This window comes from Myxocyprinus asiaticus, chromosome 23 (assembly GCF_019703515.2).
Source record: "Myxocyprinus asiaticus isolate MX2 ecotype Aquarium Trade chromosome 23, UBuf_Myxa_2, whole genome shotgun sequence".
Taxonomy (NCBI): domain Eukaryota; kingdom Metazoa; phylum Chordata; class Actinopteri; order Cypriniformes; family Catostomidae; genus Myxocyprinus; species Myxocyprinus asiaticus.
In genome coordinates this window covers 38029029-38046202 of record NC_059366.1, presented here as the reverse complement: position 1 = coordinate 38046202, position 17174 = coordinate 38029029, and the positions used below count along the sequence as shown (strand labels likewise).

The following is a 17174-nucleotide window of genomic DNA, read 5'->3' as shown; positions in this document are numbered from 1 at the left end:
CTTTATGCATAAAAACGTTTTTTTTTTTTAAACAGGACACAAATGTGATTATTGCAAATACATTTAATGAAATGTGGAGTCCATGATACAAAACCATTTTAACAAAAACAAGGTTTCATTTAAAGTGTTTTCGCACACAAGCATTACCTAACTCCTCCATAGGAAACCGAACATAAATACTTTCCCAGAACCACATGATCCAATTACTAGTTTTGTGCTGTTTAAACTGACTAACCATCTAGCCCACACCCATCCCCAGTAAATTAGTTACCTGTATCCCCTTAATAAAATAAAAATGCTAACATGCCAAGCTGTGTTCGCTACCCAACACCAGGCTGGGTTAAGATTGTGCATGATAATGCAATGGGCACCTAGAAACATCATATAAAACCAACAAACAGTCCAAGGCTGCTTCGTTTCAGTTACAATCAAATGTTCGTCCATGTTCAGGAAGCCTTTGACATTGTAATAATAAAAAAAAAAGGATTGTTGTAAAAAATGTGTAGTCAAATGGCAATTTCTTGATAGAAAAATGTATGCAAGCCATCTGTAGATGCCAGAATGTTCAAGTGAACGTGCTTTTACCATGAAGAAGACCTGGATCTTCACCCCAAATAAATATGTAATTCTTTTTATAGCAGCTACATTTCCAGTTCAGCATAAGGTAGTTTACTAGAATGAATTGTTAAACAAAAATGGTAAAAATGAACATAAATAACACTGAAAAAATACCACAAGGAGGCTTGATTTTCTTAATAATGAATAAAACAGTAAAAGTAGCCTTTAAAAAAACAATGGCAGTAGAAAAATAAAAATGAGCAATTCCACATTCAAAACAGACTAAATAGAAACAATATCATCAACGAAAATAACACTGATGTATTTTTCTTCACCTCTGAGAGCATACTTAAAACCGTGAAAAAATAAATCAGAAAAACGCTCGGCATGGTCCATTTGCAGTGAGGTATTCGCTCCGGATTCGTCTGATCAAGCAGGCTACTGAAAAAACTTGAGTCCTGCCACCAGGAAGAACTTTTCCAGGAAAATCTCAGAGTCCAGGACGGCGATGTGGGCTGCCCGGCCAATCAGAGAGTTGGCGGTGTTGGGCAGCGCATGGATGACGTCATAACGCACCAAGTTACAGTCTTTGTTCTGAAGCACAGGGAGTAGAAGGTTCTCAATCATCTCGGCATACACTGGACCTGACACCACATGAGTAGATGGTGAGAGACAAACCAGCAAAAGAAGAGGAATATTAAGTTAAAAGCATCATTAAAGGTGATGTGTGTAGTTTTTTTTTTTTTTCAATGTTAAAAAGCTTCTATCGCAGCTTAATATGCAGAGACAACTAAAATTTAGCAATTTAGCTGAAAAGTGCAAACACTGAGGTTTTCTCCCAACCAGTCCGACAAAGCAACATCGGCTCAACCAATGGGTTGAGATTGGGGTGGGATTATCAGTTCTATTGCCAACCAATGGAAGAAAGAGGGGAAAATCTTATATTAAGCCAACTTAAATGGTCTAAACACAACAAGTTTGGTCTATTCCTCATACAAAGCTATTGGATGGCATCAGAAGACTTGGTAAATAGCACACAGGCCCTATGGACTATTTTAATTGAGCTTTTGAGCTATTCCTTTAAAAAATAAAAAAGCAGCCTCACCAGTCTGTTTGTCCTTTAAGGCTGTTTTGCACATCTCAATACGAGCAGAGTGATAGGGAACATATCGATCCTGCAGAGATCCGACCAGCACCACATTCTTAAAGAACTGAAGACCTGAAACAGTATGAGCATCAGAGTACAAAGTAACCCAACCAAACCTCAACTTCAGCTGAATCCGAATGACATTACACTTACCTGCTTTCTTGCTCAGCTTATAGAGGAAAGTCTGGCGTGGGTCTGAGTGGTCCCGACTGGTCAGCTGCAGCAGAGAGCCAGATTTCTTCCACTTCTGCATAAACCACAACCCTGAGACAGGAAAAATGAGTGAGTGACTGTTCATGAGTTACTGTCGTCAGAAATGTGCTGAGGTCATGAGCGGGTGTTACCAGTATTGACGAGGGCTGAGCTGTTGTACAGTGTGCCAAGATGAGGTCCAGACAGAGACAGAAACGTGTGCAGTCTGCTAAGATAACACTTAAACCTGGGTCTCGACAGCACCGAGCGCACAATCAGATTTCCCAGAGAGTGACCCACAAAACTGACAGAGACAAAACAGTGATTCTGTCATGCTAAGTGTACATCACAGATGCTTTTAAAGGAACAATTCACCCCAAAATTAAAATTCTCTCATCATTTACACACCCTCATGCCATCCAAGATGTGTACGACTTTCTTCTGCAGAACACCAATAAAGATTTGTAGAAGAATATCTCAGCTCTGTAGGTCCATACAATGCAAGTGAATGGTGACCAAAACTTTGAAGCATGAAAGTAATCCATATGACTCCAGTGATTTATTCCTTGTCTTCAGGAGTGATCTAATTGGTTTTAGGTGAGAACAAACAAAAATATAACTCCTTTTTTCACTGTAAATTCTGATATCAGCAGTCTCTTTGGCGATCATGGTTTCAAGCTTGATTACACTTCATAGTGGCATCTAGCGCTCCGCGTATTCGTCAAGCACTAGGAAGTACAGTAAGTATAATCGAGCCTGAAATCATGATCGTGCCTAGAGACTGCAATGACGAGATGTACAGTGAAAAGGGAGTTACATTTTGATCTGTTCTCACCCAAAACCAATTGGATCACTTCAGAAGACACTGATTTAACCACTGGAGTCGTATGGATTACTTTTATATTGCCTTAATGTGCTTCAATGTTTTGGTCACCATTCACTTGCATTGTATGGACCTACTGAGTTGAGATATTCTTCTCAATATCTTCTTCTTTGTGCTCTGCAAAAGACAGAAAGTCATACACATCCGAAATGGCATGAGGGTGAATAAATGAGAGAATAACATTTTTGGGTGAACTATTCCTTTAAAATATTACTTTAAAAACATAATGAGCTTGCCTAAGCTATCAATGACGTCATAATGCATTCTTTCATATGGCAAAGAATCTTGTGGCATTCGCTTGTGCATTCAAAAACCCAATAGTACATTCTTTTTGTCACTGTCTGGTGCAAAATACTGCCAAGTGCGCCCTCCATGTGGCAATAAAGTATAGTTTTGTGAAGCACGCACTGGTGTAGACCTCATTTATCTGAGCTTGAGGGAAATGTCTTGCCTTACCTTATCTTGGAAACTGTTAGATTGTAGATTTGTATGTACTGCACTATTTCATCCAAAAGTCTGTCAGTCATCGACTCAAAATCTGCAAATGTGTCATTCTTGAATAATAACAAAATACAATTTCAGGTTAATTTACTTTTTTCAATTGTTCAATTTATTTTTCAAGCTATTTCATTTGTCCCTTATTAATTGCAGTCTGCAGTGTCTTTATATACACATCTATTATTATTTTTAAAAAAATTATATTTACTCTATAAACTACCCATGTGATGGATTTACAAGGTTACCTGGTTGCGCTCTGACATTAGGAAGTCTATGCGTGCCCCAGGTAAACCGAGCTCCAGGTAAGTCTTCACCAGCCGCAGATCTGCACTGTTACCTACAGTCAGAAAGAGAGTTTTTATTAATAAAAAAAAACATGAATCTGAACATATGTTGAAATGAACCTTTTGAACAAGGTTAAATAGGAATTATAGAAACAATACAGACGTGTTTGTGTTTCTGCTCACCATCCAAGCCGTGTACACATACAATGAGGTGTATGCCCTCATCACAGCTTTCATCCTCATCCATGCTGAAATAAGGTGCAGTGGATGCCAAATCGGTCACTTCACTGTACAGGAAGCCTGGCAACTTCAGTTGCTTCAACTCCTCTTTTGCTTGCATAAACCTAAATGTTAAAACACACGAACAATGGAACAGCGATATACAAGATTGATCTGATTGATCAAGATTAACATGAAATGGCATTTGCAACCCATTCTACTACTGTATGTGTAAGGCAGGACATGATTTTATCCATGAGGAAGAGATTGGATCGAAACAAGTGGGCGTTCTATATCAGAAGGAAGCCAGACCTGAACGTGAGCTTGCAGTCGATTGTGGTGGCATGCTCCCCTACTGAAACACTACCAGTAAGGATGTGGGGGTTGAAGGTCAAGTTTGCTCTTAAGATCATCTCAACTTACTCCAATAGTAACATTTAAGAAATAGTAATACATCTTTTTTTTTTTTTTCTCAAATCAATCATTAATCATCCAAGGGGATTTTTTGCAACAAAAGGTGTAGCGCATCAAAAAGTTTCCTGATATAGCTGATTGAAACGCAAATTATCGCAAAAATTTCAAGTGTTGACATATTTTTCCGTTTAACTCTAGCGCATGAACTATGTCGATACTTCAAATGTCGCGAAAAACTGGTTTGGAAACTTTGTCGAGAAAATTGCCATTAACGCAAAAATTTAGTGTCATGACAGAATCTACCCCAATCGTTAGCCTGTGTTAATCATGATTACAAGGTATACATCCTTGAAAGCCAATTTACTGTACATGAAGCATTACTCGCACTGTTTTAGATTGGTCTTAACGGCATACCTGCACATATCCGATGCTGCAAACACATCTGTGTCATGACACTTCTAGGAGTGCCAACACAAATATCTAGTATGTATCATGCACCTGTCATCGACAAGTTCACAGAGACCAAATGAATGGCCACTCTTTCCAATTAATTTAATTGCGGTAGCCATCCGTTTATTTATTAAAGTTGCTTTTGCACACCATTCAAAATAATAGACAGCAGTCATGGAATTAGCCCACAATACAAAAAATATATGATTTCTGTGCACAAACAATGTTTTAATTAAAACATAAATACACAATACTAGGAAAAAGCATCAGTGTGCTTTTTTAGAACACTAACATATAAACCAATTCTATAAAATTATTGTTTAGCTTACTTTTGAAAAAAATGCCGGCAAAAATTCCCTGTATTAAATTAAATAAATTACCAAATGAATAAAGCATTAAATTAAAAAAATTAATTACCAAACTAAAAAAATACTATTGTTAGGCCTATATACTTGCCTTTTCTTTACACAAACTTAAATTAGCCTTACCCTGTTCTGTAAACGAAATAAGTCGGCTGAATGACAATCTCAGAATGTTCTACAATTTTTTATAGTCAAGACTATAAACTATCAGAACTATTTGTCCAATGAGTTCACTTTCAGAAAACTGGCTTTTGAACATTTTAAAACTTTAAAATATTTTAAATCTAACCCTCTTTACCTCGGATCGCATTTGCTGAGCTTCTTCAGAAAATGTCAATTGCATTATGACGCTAAAATTAATTTTAGATTACAATCAAGTACAGTTGGTCGTTAAAAGTTGCTGGACAAATATGCGGGACATAATGCAGTTGTGATGGCAATGCGTTAGATTAGATGATTGTTCAAAATAGCCTATTGAATATGAGAAATGTATCATATGTAAACCCTGATATTGCACCGCAAAAATTTTTCTTTAATAGCTGTGCACACAGCATACATACATCGATGGATGGTCCTTATAGTAAGACCTAAAATTTCCCCCACCACTTGGCGCAGGTTGCCAGCTTGAACAGGGCCATGACGATTCGCTTTCAGGTTGGAACGGGTGGCAACCTGCAATAGGCGCAACATCAGGACCAATATTACAGTCCTATCAGATAAGCTGGCTAATTTCAATGAATTGTCTCAATACTCTCCCCATTTTACCAAAACTTGGGGGGAAAAAAATTAGGGGCATCTGGGAGGCGAAAGGTACACAATTAACGATATACACATTTCTGTATGGAAATGGCTTAAGGCAGATTTATTTTTGCGATAAACCAAAACTTATACGACAAAGTGTTTTTTTAAGCATGACGTCATGCACACCATTTTTATCGTTAAAAGGCCATTTGAATGGAAACAGGCAGAAGACGGCAAATTTTGCAAACATTTTTTTACGCAATTTCACTTTGTCGATAACAGCACAAAAAGTGGATGGAAACTAGGTTATTATTTGCTATTATTGTAATAACATTTAATAATGTTAGGCAGCATTAAATTAAATACTGTGTATTGTCAATTAAATATTTAATACTCGGGCAGGGTATTGATATAGATTTCCCGATTCGATTCTGATTTTATAAACTCTCTATTTTGATTCATATGGGCATATTTCAGTTATAATGTCCATTATGCTTACATATGAAAGAACTTCTCTCCCAGCTAATGCTGTTAATTATACAGGGGACCTTCTAACTAGGTACATTATGAAAATATTCAATTTACAAGATTTTTAATTTTTATTTTCATTATTTGTCACATTTGAGCTTTTAGAAAATGAACAAATCCATGCATTCCATCAATAAATATGATACAATATTGCATATATTTTGCTACATTTTTATTGATTAATTGCATAATTTGTACTATTTACAAGTATTTACATTGATTTATTAAATACATGCTAAAAAACAGTACTGTCTCTTTAAGAAAACAGTCATCTCTGTAAAGAAGGTCTGTAAATGAGCGCATATTAACGAGAGAGGACTTGAATGGCTTCACCTCGTCCGTGCTATGCGTGAATAGAATTAAATGTTTCTTTTTTTCTTTCTTTCTTTTTTATCAACTGACTGTAAAAAACAGTAAGGGTATTAAAAGAGACATCATTCAATAACAAATGAGTGGCGTAGATCTCGTCTTTGGACACACAGAACAAGTCCAACCAGCTGCTGAATACTTCACCACTATACAACACTATCCCTGATGAGTGAAATCTGAACATCTATCACCCAGTGGCCAATCACAGACATTTTTATTCGTACGGCGAGAAATTTGGTTGCAAATGCGAGCAATTTTCTCTCATTGTAGTAGAAGGTAGCGCATAATAGTAAAAGATCATTCTTGGGATTTAAGAATCGATATTGAGATTGTTCAAATGAAGCTCGCGATGCATTTGAAAATTTATATTTTTACCCAGTCCTATTTAATACTGTGTTAAATACTGGCAAGATTTTAGAAAGGCTTGAATACCTAAAACAGTAACCTAAAGTCTGTTAACACAATGCCTAACAGCTATTTGACTGCTGGTTAACATTAACCTAGGTGGCATCTGCAAAAAGGAGTTATTTTATAGTCAGAATAAGGCATTACATTTTTCTGAAAGATTACAAAGACCACATTTTTTTCTTTTGAATAACATGTGCAATAAGTTCAGGAACGTGTATTAAGGAAGCAAATAGGGTCCATTTTGATTCCATGTTGTCCTTAAGTTATTTAGCTTTTAAAATCTTTGTTCTGTCCCTTAGGCATGACATATTTGGATGAGAGAAGAAGAGGAGGGGGAAGAAGAAGGATGAGAAAAAGAAAAAGAAGAAATAGGCCTAGAAGAAGAAGAAAAACATGATGACGAAAAAGAAGAAGAACTCACGCTTTCATCTGAAAAGTTGGGGCACACTTGTACCAGCGCACATCGTTGCTGGTCAGTGCTGGTCCAGGAGGCCGTGTCTGCAGGCCAGCAGAGGTAGCATATGTTTCCTGTAGCTGTTCCAATCCCAAGTGCTCATAAAAGAGGTTTCTCCCCTCTGCTCCCCCATCCCCACACTTCCCTTCCTCCCCTGGCAGACCATTAACATAAACAGGCCCATCTGTCTCCTCGTAGTAACCATTCTCGATCATCTCGTGTTCCTGCTCCTCCTCCTCTTCTTCTTCATCATCATTAGCATTGGGGCAAGTCTGGATCCCCAGCGTTATGGCAGCAGTCTCTAGTGGGCTGATCTCGGATATGTCAGTGCTGGAGTGCGAGTCAAAGTAGTTCTCCACAAAGCCTTTTTTCACCAGATCTGTGCTACTGGTGGCTGATGTACTGGACTGGGCAGCAGTCTGAGGCTCACTACATGGACCACCTCCGCCTGTAAGATTGCTCTCAGCAGATCTCGCCTGCTTGTCTGGAGCAAAGGTTTCATAGTGGGACTGGAGAGCAGAGTCCTCATTGTGAGACACTAGCCCGTCTCCTTGACCGAAGGAGGGTCTTTGCTGAGCCAAAACTCTAGAGCCGGATATTGGGAGGCTGTGAGATTCTCCAGAAAAGATGAGGCTCTGTTCCTGCACCAGGATGCTGGACTCCCTGCTAACGTCCTCCGTCTCCACCTCATCGTCTGAGGGGAGAGAGTTGATGGAGGTGAGGGAAGACTGGACTCCGCTGACACCACTGGTGCTCTCCAGGTTGAGAGCCTCCAATGCAGTGGTTACTCTCGAGGCAGGGCTGAGCGGAGCGGATCTCTGATGGATGTTTTTTGGAATCTGCTCTACAGGCAGTTCAAGTCCAGTAGAGGAAAAAGGAGATGGGGAAACCGGGGCTAGTTGTGTCACGGAGCTTGGCTCGCTCTCAATTCCTGAGTCTGAAAGATGGGAGGATGCTGGAGCAACAAACCTTAAAGCGGCCGCACAACCTCCAACAGGACCAACGATTGTGGCGCCGTCCCCAACTCGACTCTTGAACTCACGAAAATCAGTCTGTGTGATCTCTGGAACATCCCTCTTGGGGGTCGGATCTGTGTGGTGTGGTAGAAGAATGGTGACCTTATCGCCCTGGTAGGGGTCCTTGTCACTCGGCTTCACATCGATATGTCTAAGCCCAGCAAGCGGATGTGTTGAATCAACTCTGTGCACAGCTGCACTCTGTGTAGCTTCTGCTCCAGGACCTGCCTGGGGTCTAGCCTGAACTTGCAAACTCATAAAATTTGAAAAGCTGTCGCTCTGCATACAGACGTTGCCTTGGCTGTAGCTTATGGTACAGTCACTAGCATTGCAAGCAAAATCGGAGCTTACAGTTTCATTCAGGAGGACGCATTTGTATCCTGGTCTATCACTGAGGTCACCAGATAGGCCTGGATCATCTACCTCATCTTTCTGGTTGCATTGAGTGTCAACCTCTTTGGACTTGGTGGTTGGTTCACTTTGAGGAACCTTCAAGTTCTTGTAGCCTGTGAGAACCACAGAGTCTTTAGAGCTCTGCCTGGTCAGCTTCTTGGGATTTTCAGTCTTGGCATTCTTCTTCAGTTTGATAGATTTGGCTTTGGATTTGAGGGGAGGCTCATTTTGTTCAGGCCAAGCGGTGGCAAGAGAAGCGTGCTGCTTATTTGGGTATGGACCGAGGGCTCCTTCCACACTAGCAATGAAGTCCTTTGAGTTGGACTTATCTATTTTAGTGGAGACAGAGCCACTCCTAATGTTGTGGAGACCAAGCCATGGACCATCACGATCTTAAGGGTGAAAACCAAACAGTAAATAAGTAGTCATTTAGTAGAAATTCTTATACAAAGAAAATTACAATACACTTATGTCAGTCTTCCTGATGCAAGTTGAGACTAAGTGCCTTGCCAAGGATGCAATGGGGAAAGTTAATTGATACCAGACCAGATATTTAACTGTTACACCACATCCAGTGCAGACCAAATGAAATGGTTTGATGGGCACAATTTTCTTACCTTTGTTGACACAGAAGTTTGGGCGGGCCTTATTGAAGGGCTCTTCCCATTTTTTCTATAGCCAATAGCTTTTCGCTTATATTATAGCCAGTTAAAACCACACTTGACAGCAGAACCACACTAAGCATGGACTAAAAGTCACAAAACTCCCATTCTGATTTCACTGAATCTTGAAAAGGTTTTTAACAGGCCAAATTCATTCAAGCCTTTTGTTTTTTTAACCATGGTAAAATATCAAAGCCTTGTTTTTGATCCAACAGTTGCACTACACATACCTTCAGTAATGGACTCTAGATATCGATCCTCAAAGATGATTGGCAGGGAGTTCACATCCCCATCAAGGTCTGCACATTCAACAGGAAGAGGTGGTAAAGACAGGAAATAAGAAGAGTTTTTGATAGCTGTGGTCATCTGTTGGTGACTGTGAGCACTGTTAAACAAAGAAATTAATATGAATTGTCATCAAAGTTTTATTTTCTTCTAAAATGGTGCTATATAACCATAACAGTAATGATATTTTAAGACTTACTGAAGTTCCTGGAAGGCCAGTGCACTCTGTCTGGGGTGTTCAAGACAAAAGAAAGCTTCTGCAAATCTTCGCACCTATTAAAATTGGGAATAGGAGAAAAGTAACATGAAACAAAAATGCAGAAACATTTAAGTGCTGTTAAACAACAAAATATAGCAACCAGGGAGTAGCTATGCAGTTGCTAAGGTGTTCTGAGTGGTTTTAAGCTTTTTGTTGGGATGTTGCTAGGGTGTTCTGGGTGGTTCCTTATTGGCTCAAAAGAGCACACCCCCAAGTCTCTATAGTATATGATATTTTGGTTCTTAGATCTGGCAAAAAAAATTTAAAAAATAAAAATAAACAGTAAAAACGTCCACGCCAAACACTGAAAAGATTATATATCCTTATCGATTTGGTGCGTAGGCTCAAAAAATCAAATACAAGGGAAGAAAAAGGGAGACTGATGATGATGTAAATCAAAACCTTTTTGTTCCTGCCAGGTGAAAAATCATAAGTCAGATTTCTAAAAAAGAAGCAATACACCTCTCCTCAACAAGCAGCATGGTTTGAGGTATCATTCATGCTTATAGCAGAAATGTCATGGGACAAGTTTTGTGCTGAAGTGTAATACTTAGGGTTAGATGTTTGGAAAAGATCTCAGAACTCACCCGCAGTGTGTGGTGCTCCTGGGCCAGCAGTGCAGAGACAAGCTCATTAAGCGACACAACTTCCAGGAAATTTCCCCACAGTGCCATGAGGAGAGAGCACAGCTGTGCCAAGTTCATGTTCACCAGTTCAGCCAGCTCATCTGGGCTCTCTGCCCTCTGCTGCAAAACATCACATACACATCACACATGCACAAGAGTTTATTAGCCACCAGGGGGCACCAGCCAAGCAACAACCACCAAATCAAAACAATTTTATAGATGGAGAGCTACCACCATGACCATATCCAAATTAAACATTTATAACATACCTTGACTTGTTCACAAAGCTCATGAAGTCGTGCTTCCACATCAAGTTCTTCTAAAAAAGGGAAAAGACAGAAAAGTGAGAATGTTGTTCTTAGAGCAGCAGTATGGAGTGTATGAGAAAGAAGGGCCTGTCTCAAGAGCCTGTGATTCACAGCACATCAGAGGGAGTCAGAGGAATAGCACAGGAAGTAGGACAGAGAACCAGCAATGTTGAGTTCAAGCCACCTGACTGATTCCAAGTCAGCCTTAGATCTGAGAGACTACTAGAGGAAAGTAAGACTAAACTGAGATAAGAGTGAGAGAAGAGATCCATCAGTGGATGACATTTGCCACTGACAAACGTCCAGGTTAGGGGAAACGGAAGACAGAAAGCCTAAAGGGACAGCTCACCAAACATGAAAATGCTGTCATCTTTTACTCACCCTCATGTTGTTCCAAACCCATATTTGTTGAACACAAAAGATGCAAGGCAGATTGTTAGCCACAGTCACAATTCACTTTAATTGCATCTTTTTTCCGTATAATGAAAGTGAATGGCGACTGAGTATATCAGACCCTTTCTGCCTAACATCTTCTTTTGTGCTTCATGGAGGAAAGACAGCCATACAGGTTTGGAATGACGTGAGGTTGAGTAAATGTGGACAGAATATGAATTTGTTGGGTGAACTTTTGGAAGACACAAATGAAAGGCAAGAGGCATGTGGAGCAGAGAGTCGGTTTTGGAGGGACGTACCTATGTAGATGTGCCTCTGGCCTGGAGGGTAAGGTCTTCTGAGAACTCGTTCATAAAGGACCTGCATGCTGGGCTTGGCTAGTGGTAGGATTGCACATATAGGCACGTTTAAAACTTTCACTTTCCCTTTCTGCTGTTTGAGTTTAGAGTTTATCCTTAAATACATTATACAAGTTTAGTCACGTGATACATTTGCTCAAAAGGCAGCAAGGAGTGAGTTGTTTAGCTTCAACGAAGTGAGAGTTAACAGTGTAAGTTCTGGAGTGAAAGTTGTGTTAAATGCCAGTTTTAACGAACAAGAGATAAAGGGGCATGCTGATTCAAGGGCATACAATGAATAACTTCGAGGTACAAAGGCTATTTAGAAACATATTTAACTAATAAAAGGGTAAGTCCACCCAAAATGAAAATTCGGGGATCATTTATACACATTCATATTTTTACAAACTTTCTTCCATAGAACACAAAATGAAACAAGCAATATGTTAACACTGTTCTTTTCCATATAATGAAAGTGAATGGCGACTGGTGCCATCAAGGTCCAAAATTACAAATAAGCAATATAAAAGTAGTCCATTTGACAGTTGCACCATTTTCCAGTTCTTCTGAAGTCATACAAAAGCTTTATGAGGAACAGACTGAAATTTAAGTTGTTATTCATATTGTATGGCTTCAGAAGACTTTTTCCAGCCCTTTTCCCATACACTTCCAGAGTGAGGAAAAGGGCTGGAAAAAATCACTCTGGACCCCACTCACCCAGCCCACTACCTTTTTGAACTGTTGCCTTCTGGCCAGCACTACAGAGCACTGATCACCAGAACCTTCAGGCACAAGAACAGTTTTTTCCCTCAGGCTATCCATCTCATGAACAGTTAAAACTACCCCATTGAGCAATAATTATGTGCAATACACGGTCTATTTATATTTATCCAACATATCCTACCTCTAATGCCATTAGATTCCCTTGCACTATCTGTATATAACAGATTTGTATTTGTACATGTGTGTGAATATATATATATATTTCAGTTTGTTTCTCACAAAAGCTCATCGTATGCTTTCATAACAATCATGAGTCTTATGGAATAATTTATTAGACTTCTGAACTATATTTTTGAGTCTTTTTGAAGCTTGAACAGGTGGTCACCATAAACTGCCATTGTATGACATCACTGAACACAAAAGTTTTTCACAATTTCTCCCTTTGTGTTAAGAAAGAAAGTCATATGGGGTTATAACAACATAGGGGTGAGTAAACAATTACTGAATTTTCATTTTTGGGTGAGCTAACACTTTAAGCTTCTTTTTGAGCTCAACAGAACCTGTCCCCATTCAATTTCTTCCTATAGAAAAGAGCAGCATGAACATTCTGCAATAATTTACCATTTGTTTCACAGAAGTCAAGCAGTAGATGATCAAAGCTAGGGATGGCACCGATCCGATACCTGGATCGGTATCGGGTCCGGTACTGATGTTTTTACCCAGATCGGGTATCAGTCCGACGAGCCCGATCCAAATCCGATACCGCATGTTGGTCATTGACATTACTGTCAAGCTCAAAGAATGACATAAATAACCTTCAAATCCCCATTAAAGTAGTACATAAAACTTGTGCATTTTGTTCAGGCTCTTACAGTCATCCAAAAACTTTGTGAATTGCAAAAGGCTGTGTTTAATAATAAATATACAGTCAGCATGCACAGCTAAGGATCTGGCACCACACTTTACTGAACAAGCACTGCTATGCCGACACACACACATAAACACACGCAGAGGCTCGTGATGCAATGCGCTGCTCAGCGCAATATTTGGTCACTCCACACAAACTCCATCTCAGATGTAGATGATCAATAGTTCGGTCCGCCTATAACATGCATTGAGAATGGCACAGGATAAGCATTTTACCAGATGTTGAATGAGAAGCGTATAACACTGCTGTGAATTCACTGGCGTAGAATTGGGTGAGACGGGGGCACACATGCTGTTAAGGGGGTGATTTGATACAGTGTACAAATATTTAAGAGTATGCATTAGGGTTGACGGGATTAATATCATGGTTAATTTAACCATAAGAATTTAGAATCCATGATTAAAAAACAGTGAAATGCTTTATTTACACATAGCAAAAGTATTTTATATAATGTATAAATATATAATATAAAAGTGTTTTTCGTAAAATTTTGTAAGCCTAAATGGGAAAAGTCTGTGTGGGTACTGGAGCTATTGCTATGGTTACGGTCGGTGGACGCGTGGTGCTTTAATTGCCAGGTGTCATGAACTGAACATGAGCTTAAACACACAAATTCCAAAATATAACAGAGGAATTTGATCTACCAGATTCATATCCATCAAAAAAGCGACTTAAATCGGCTGTTTGGCAGCATTGAAATGACTGACGTAAAACAAGCAGACAGAAGTCCTAGAAAGACACACATTCTACAAATGGGACAGGATGCTCCACTAGTCGTCCAACAACAAACTAGTAAGTTTAATATTTTTAGCTGTGTTGATTTTAAAGTGATGAATTAAAGATGCCACTTTTTGTAATGTTTAAGCATGCTGACAGCGCGTGGTGCACTGCGTGTAGTTACTATCAGCGTGTAAACTTGAAGTTGCATCTTAAATTTTTCTCAATATTTAAAGCATTGCTTCTGTACAAATTCACCACATTCAACAATAAATGTACATTTTAGTCATGATCGGACTTTAAATTGCCTGCTGTAAGCAATGTTCCCATTATTATGCATAGTCCAAAGGGTTATTTGTAAGGTGTTGTGGACAGTATTTAGAGTCTGTTGCTGATTCTTTATGTTGGGGTGTCTGACAGACAACAGACTGCTTTAATAAACTGATTCAGAAGAATGCCGTGAACTACATGTTCCGCACCCACAGTAATCTTACATTTACACACTTCTGAAGCACTCTGGTTACACTGAAGTACATCACTGAGCTCAGGATGCGAATAAGCGGTGTCGTGCCCTAGATTGGAGCGTTTCTTATTACCTCCTTTGTGTGTGTGTGTCTGTATTTATCAGTTTTCTTATTATAGGGCTTCCCTTAGCATCCACATATCCCCCAGAAATACATCCACTTTGACATTTAGACAATTGTTATATGATATGCATTTTTTGCATCAGTGTGTTGCATAAGAAAATTTGCATATAATTGTAAAACCGGTTAACCGCGATTTTTTTCTCAGACGGTAATTTAACCGTCAAAATCTCACACCGTGGCATCCCTACACTGAATATACTTTTTTATTTATCTTTGCATTAATTTGAACTGTTATTATGCACTGTGTAATGTGTTGTAATGAAACATTATGACTCCCCTCCCAAACTGCTGCTGCATCCTGCAGACTAGTTAACAATAAAGTTTGCACATGCTCTTATGTAATTGTTTTTGTTTTCCTATTTTATAATGAAATAATGTATTGTTAGAGGTTTTTGTTTCTTTACACAAAGAGTACTCCCAATCAGTTCCACACAGTGAATTATAGATGTTCTAAACTCATTAAGAAAAAAACGGTATCGGATCGGTATCTGATCGTTCCAACCCTAAACAAAGCAAGTAGATGATGGCAGAATTTTCACTTCTGTGCAAACTATTGCTTAAATGTCCAAATAAGAGCAGCTAGTTAAACAATTATTCACAAGTTAGTATTTGCATTACTATAGGCCAAGTAAGTGATTCACAGTCAGTCTTCAATGGGGTTGAGATTAAACATAAATATAAAAAATATTAATATGTGAAACCAAATGACCAAATGATGCACATACCAAATAAAACATGCCACATGCTTATACAAACAGACATATACAGAAACTCTAGCTAAACTGGGTATAGAAATCAAAATCAAATATTTAACTGAGCCAAAATGGAGGCCTTCTGAAATATTAACTTTGCATTCTGTAACAATGTCAAAGTAGATGAAAACTAAACCAAAAACATGACAATTAGCCACCTAAATGCTCTTAACAGGTCAAAAATGAAGGTGCAGTGTAAAAGTAAGCTTGTAAAATAATTCCAGTTTCCCAACTCAGGTTGGAAATTAGATTTTTATTGTTTTCCAGCTCTGATGGGCTGCATACCTAGCTCCATGCGCTGGGAGGAGGGCAAGCTCTTGGTCATGGAGGTTAAGTAGCAGAACAGGCCCTGATATGCCTGCAGGAGGCTGGAACACATGTTCTGGTGCAGGCTGATGGCGTGCTGTAGGCACTGATCCGATACCAGGAAGGTTTTCCTCTGCAAAGCATAAGAAAGTCTTGATGTATCACTAAATGGTGTGTGAAAAGCAGGACCATTTCATTTTTATAGCTATAAATTTTTTTCCTTTTGCACTGTGACAAATTAAGGAAATGTTATTCCCAATTCTCACTAATGTAAAGCTAAATTAAAAAAAAAATTTTTTTGCTTTCATTTATGCTGATTTAACTTTAAAAATAAAATCAATCTATTACAATTTGTATTTAGTGTAATACATTTAAAATTGCTGTATTACAGCACTGAGAATTTCTTTATTTTGTTCTTTTTAAATTTGGGGTGACACAGACATGTTTTCATAAAATTCACCAAAAGAATAAATTATAATAGAAAACACTGATTCAAAACATTAATTATAATTTGCAACATTAGTAATGTTTGATCAATATATTTCAAAAAGTCTCGACTGATTTGCAAAAGTGGTACCGTAATGATACAATATTTTTAAGAAGGGTTTCTGTGCAATGAAAGTATAAAACTGACTTTTTAAATTATTTAAATCAGGGGTCGGCAACCTATGGCACACGTGCCAATCACTGGCACGCCAATAACGACGAGAGAGAGAGGAGTAGACTTTTTTATTTATATAAATTCCGCACCTGCATTCCAATCTACATCTCGATGTAATCCTTCCTCATGATCACACAGCGTGTTTTCATGAGCTGGATGGGAGGCTAAACAAAAAGTAAAAATGTGACGACACTGCAGTATACCAAACAGACTCGTGCAGCACGTGCAAGCCATTCGCGCATCACGAGCCGGTAGCGCTTCACTTTCGGTTAATCGCACGAGTAAACGCGCCCGCTTTGCTTCAGTCAGGCTGCGCGGATGACAGCCTACATTCCGTGTTTCATTTGTTTCTTTTTGCTTTCAGAACAACACGTCATGTAATAAGGAAAACACCACTTATTAATCCTTGAGATTTCCTACCCAGCATACAGGTACACCTTCCTTAAACCAAGGTCACATTAAAAATGTTGTGCTGTCGAAGTTAACGCATTATTAACGCAAAATTCATTTAACGGCACTAATGTTTTTAATGCCGTTAACGCGTAACATGACCCTTTGAATAAACCATGGTTCATGAGAAAAGAGTCAATTCGCGCAAACGCCGCTAATGTCACATGCATTGACCGTCGGGAAAACAGATGGTGGGAGACATT

The 17174-nt window shown here is 38.9% G+C and overlaps 1 protein-coding gene across 5 annotated transcripts in view; it reads right to left on the bottom strand.

Annotated features, from left to right (window-relative positions):
- Positions 1 to 32: 32 nt before the first annotated feature.
- The window catches only part of LOC127414061 (protein FAM135A-like), a 39264-nt gene continuing 22122 nt past the window's right edge, over positions 33 to 17174 (bottom strand). The window contains exons 9-22 of one of the 5 annotated variants that reach the window (XM_051651763.1): positions 15840 to 15993; positions 11749 to 11826; positions 11018 to 11067; positions 10710 to 10868; positions 10063 to 10136; positions 9809 to 9963; positions 7475 to 9308; positions 3746 to 3906; positions 3524 to 3615; positions 3237 to 3334; positions 2050 to 2201; positions 1859 to 1969; positions 1664 to 1777; positions 33 to 1202 (exon numbers count right to left, since the gene is read on the bottom strand). In XM_051651763.1, coding sequence (XP_051507723.1) covers positions 997 to 1202; positions 1664 to 1777; positions 1859 to 1969; positions 2050 to 2201; positions 3237 to 3334; positions 3524 to 3615; positions 3746 to 3906; positions 7475 to 9308; positions 9809 to 9963; positions 10063 to 10136; positions 10710 to 10868; positions 11018 to 11067; positions 11749 to 11826; positions 15840 to 15993 — 3438 coding nt within the window. In that variant the 3' untranslated portion in view covers positions 33 to 996. The remainder of the gene's footprint in view (positions 1203 to 1663; positions 1778 to 1858; positions 1970 to 2049; positions 2202 to 3236; positions 3335 to 3523; positions 3616 to 3745; positions 3907 to 7474; positions 9309 to 9808; positions 9964 to 10062; positions 10137 to 10709; positions 10869 to 11017; positions 11068 to 11748; positions 11827 to 15839; positions 15994 to 17174) is intronic. The other 4 variants (XM_051651764.1, XM_051651765.1, XM_051651766.1 and 1 more) reach the window with 4 other exon arrangements.